The sequence below is a fragment of the Chiloscyllium plagiosum genome, unplaced genomic scaffold, assembly GCF_004010195.1.
Source record: "Chiloscyllium plagiosum isolate BGI_BamShark_2017 unplaced genomic scaffold, ASM401019v2 scaf_79620, whole genome shotgun sequence".
Lineage (NCBI taxonomy): Eukaryota > Metazoa > Chordata > Chondrichthyes > Orectolobiformes > Hemiscylliidae > Chiloscyllium > Chiloscyllium plagiosum.
The window spans coordinates 1-1,017 of NW_025116302.1; the positions used below are offsets into that span (position 1 = coordinate 1).

A 1,017-nucleotide genomic window follows, 5' to 3' on the forward strand; every position below is an offset into this window, starting at 1 on the left:
CTTGGATGAAGAGAGGTCCAGCAGACAGGAAGGTGGTTACCTTTTTGAACCCTGGTGCAGGATCCGACTCAATCACGTTGGAGCCGTTCAGAGCTCTGAGGCTGCGGACTATCTCCCGGTTGGTCTTCAGGGGGAAGTCTTGGCCACACACATTGATGAAGTACCTCCAGCGGACAGGGCTCTCCAGCAGCTCCTTCATGCAGTTGAGATCCGCCTGAACTCTGCTCCAGCCAGCATAGGTGACCCACTCCAGCTTGGCTGCGACAAAGACATCTTCAGGGGGAAGTCTTGGCCACACACACTGATGAAGTACCTCCAGGGGACAGGGCTCTCCAGCAACTCCTTCATACAGTTGAGATCCGCCTGAACTCTGCTCCAGCCAGCATAGGTGACCCACTCCAGCTTGGCTGCGACAAAGACATTCGTGGAAACACGAAGCGATGGCCCAAACGGCCGCATGAAATTGACTCGGGGATTTGCGGTCCACGTGGATACAGTAGACGTTCTGTGGGGCGTAAATGCTCCGTAGAAGCCTCTCGAACATCTCAATGCTCTGGTGGATGACCATGGAGTAAGCCAAGGGGAAGTTTTCCTCCTCAGGGCTCAGGGGGACAGTGATATACTTGCGGGCCCTCACAAACGATCTGCAATTTCGGGTCATGTTCAGATAATCTCCCGCAGTGACGGTTTGGTGCTTGAGGGAGACAGTAATGGAGTTGAGGAGGGCCCTTTCCACCTCCTGCCTGTCCCCATGGATGATCTGCCAGCAGGTGGAGTTCTCCTCGACCAGCAGAAGGTGTTCCTGCATTGGACTGGCGCCTGGTTTCACCAGCCTGAGGGTCAGCCAGCCCCCTCCTTTCTGGACCAGCAGCCATTGGCACAACAAGACCACACTGAGCACACACAGCGCTGATCTGAGGCGCGACCAGTGGGCACAACGCTGGCTCAGCTTGGGCATAGCACTTTCCAGGGGGCAGTGTCCCTAGCCTATAGGCGATAGGCAAATGCAGAATGGAT

General features: G+C 55.9%; 1 protein-coding gene across 1 annotated transcript; it reads right to left on the bottom strand.

Annotated features, from left to right (window-relative positions):
* Window positions 1-9: 9 nt before the first annotated feature.
* LOC122544806 (beta-1,3-galactosyl-O-glycosyl-glycoprotein beta-1,6-N-acetylglucosaminyltransferase 3-like) lies at window positions 10-1,011 on the bottom strand (the record flags this gene model as incomplete). Its single annotated transcript, XM_043684130.1, has 2 exons — window positions 421-1,011; window positions 10-273 (listed from the first exon to the last, which is right to left on the bottom strand). Coding segments are annotated over exons 1-2 (802 nt in total), but the record flags the coding sequence as incomplete, so codon positions are not given.
* Between the last annotated feature and the right edge of the window lie 6 nt (window positions 1,012-1,017).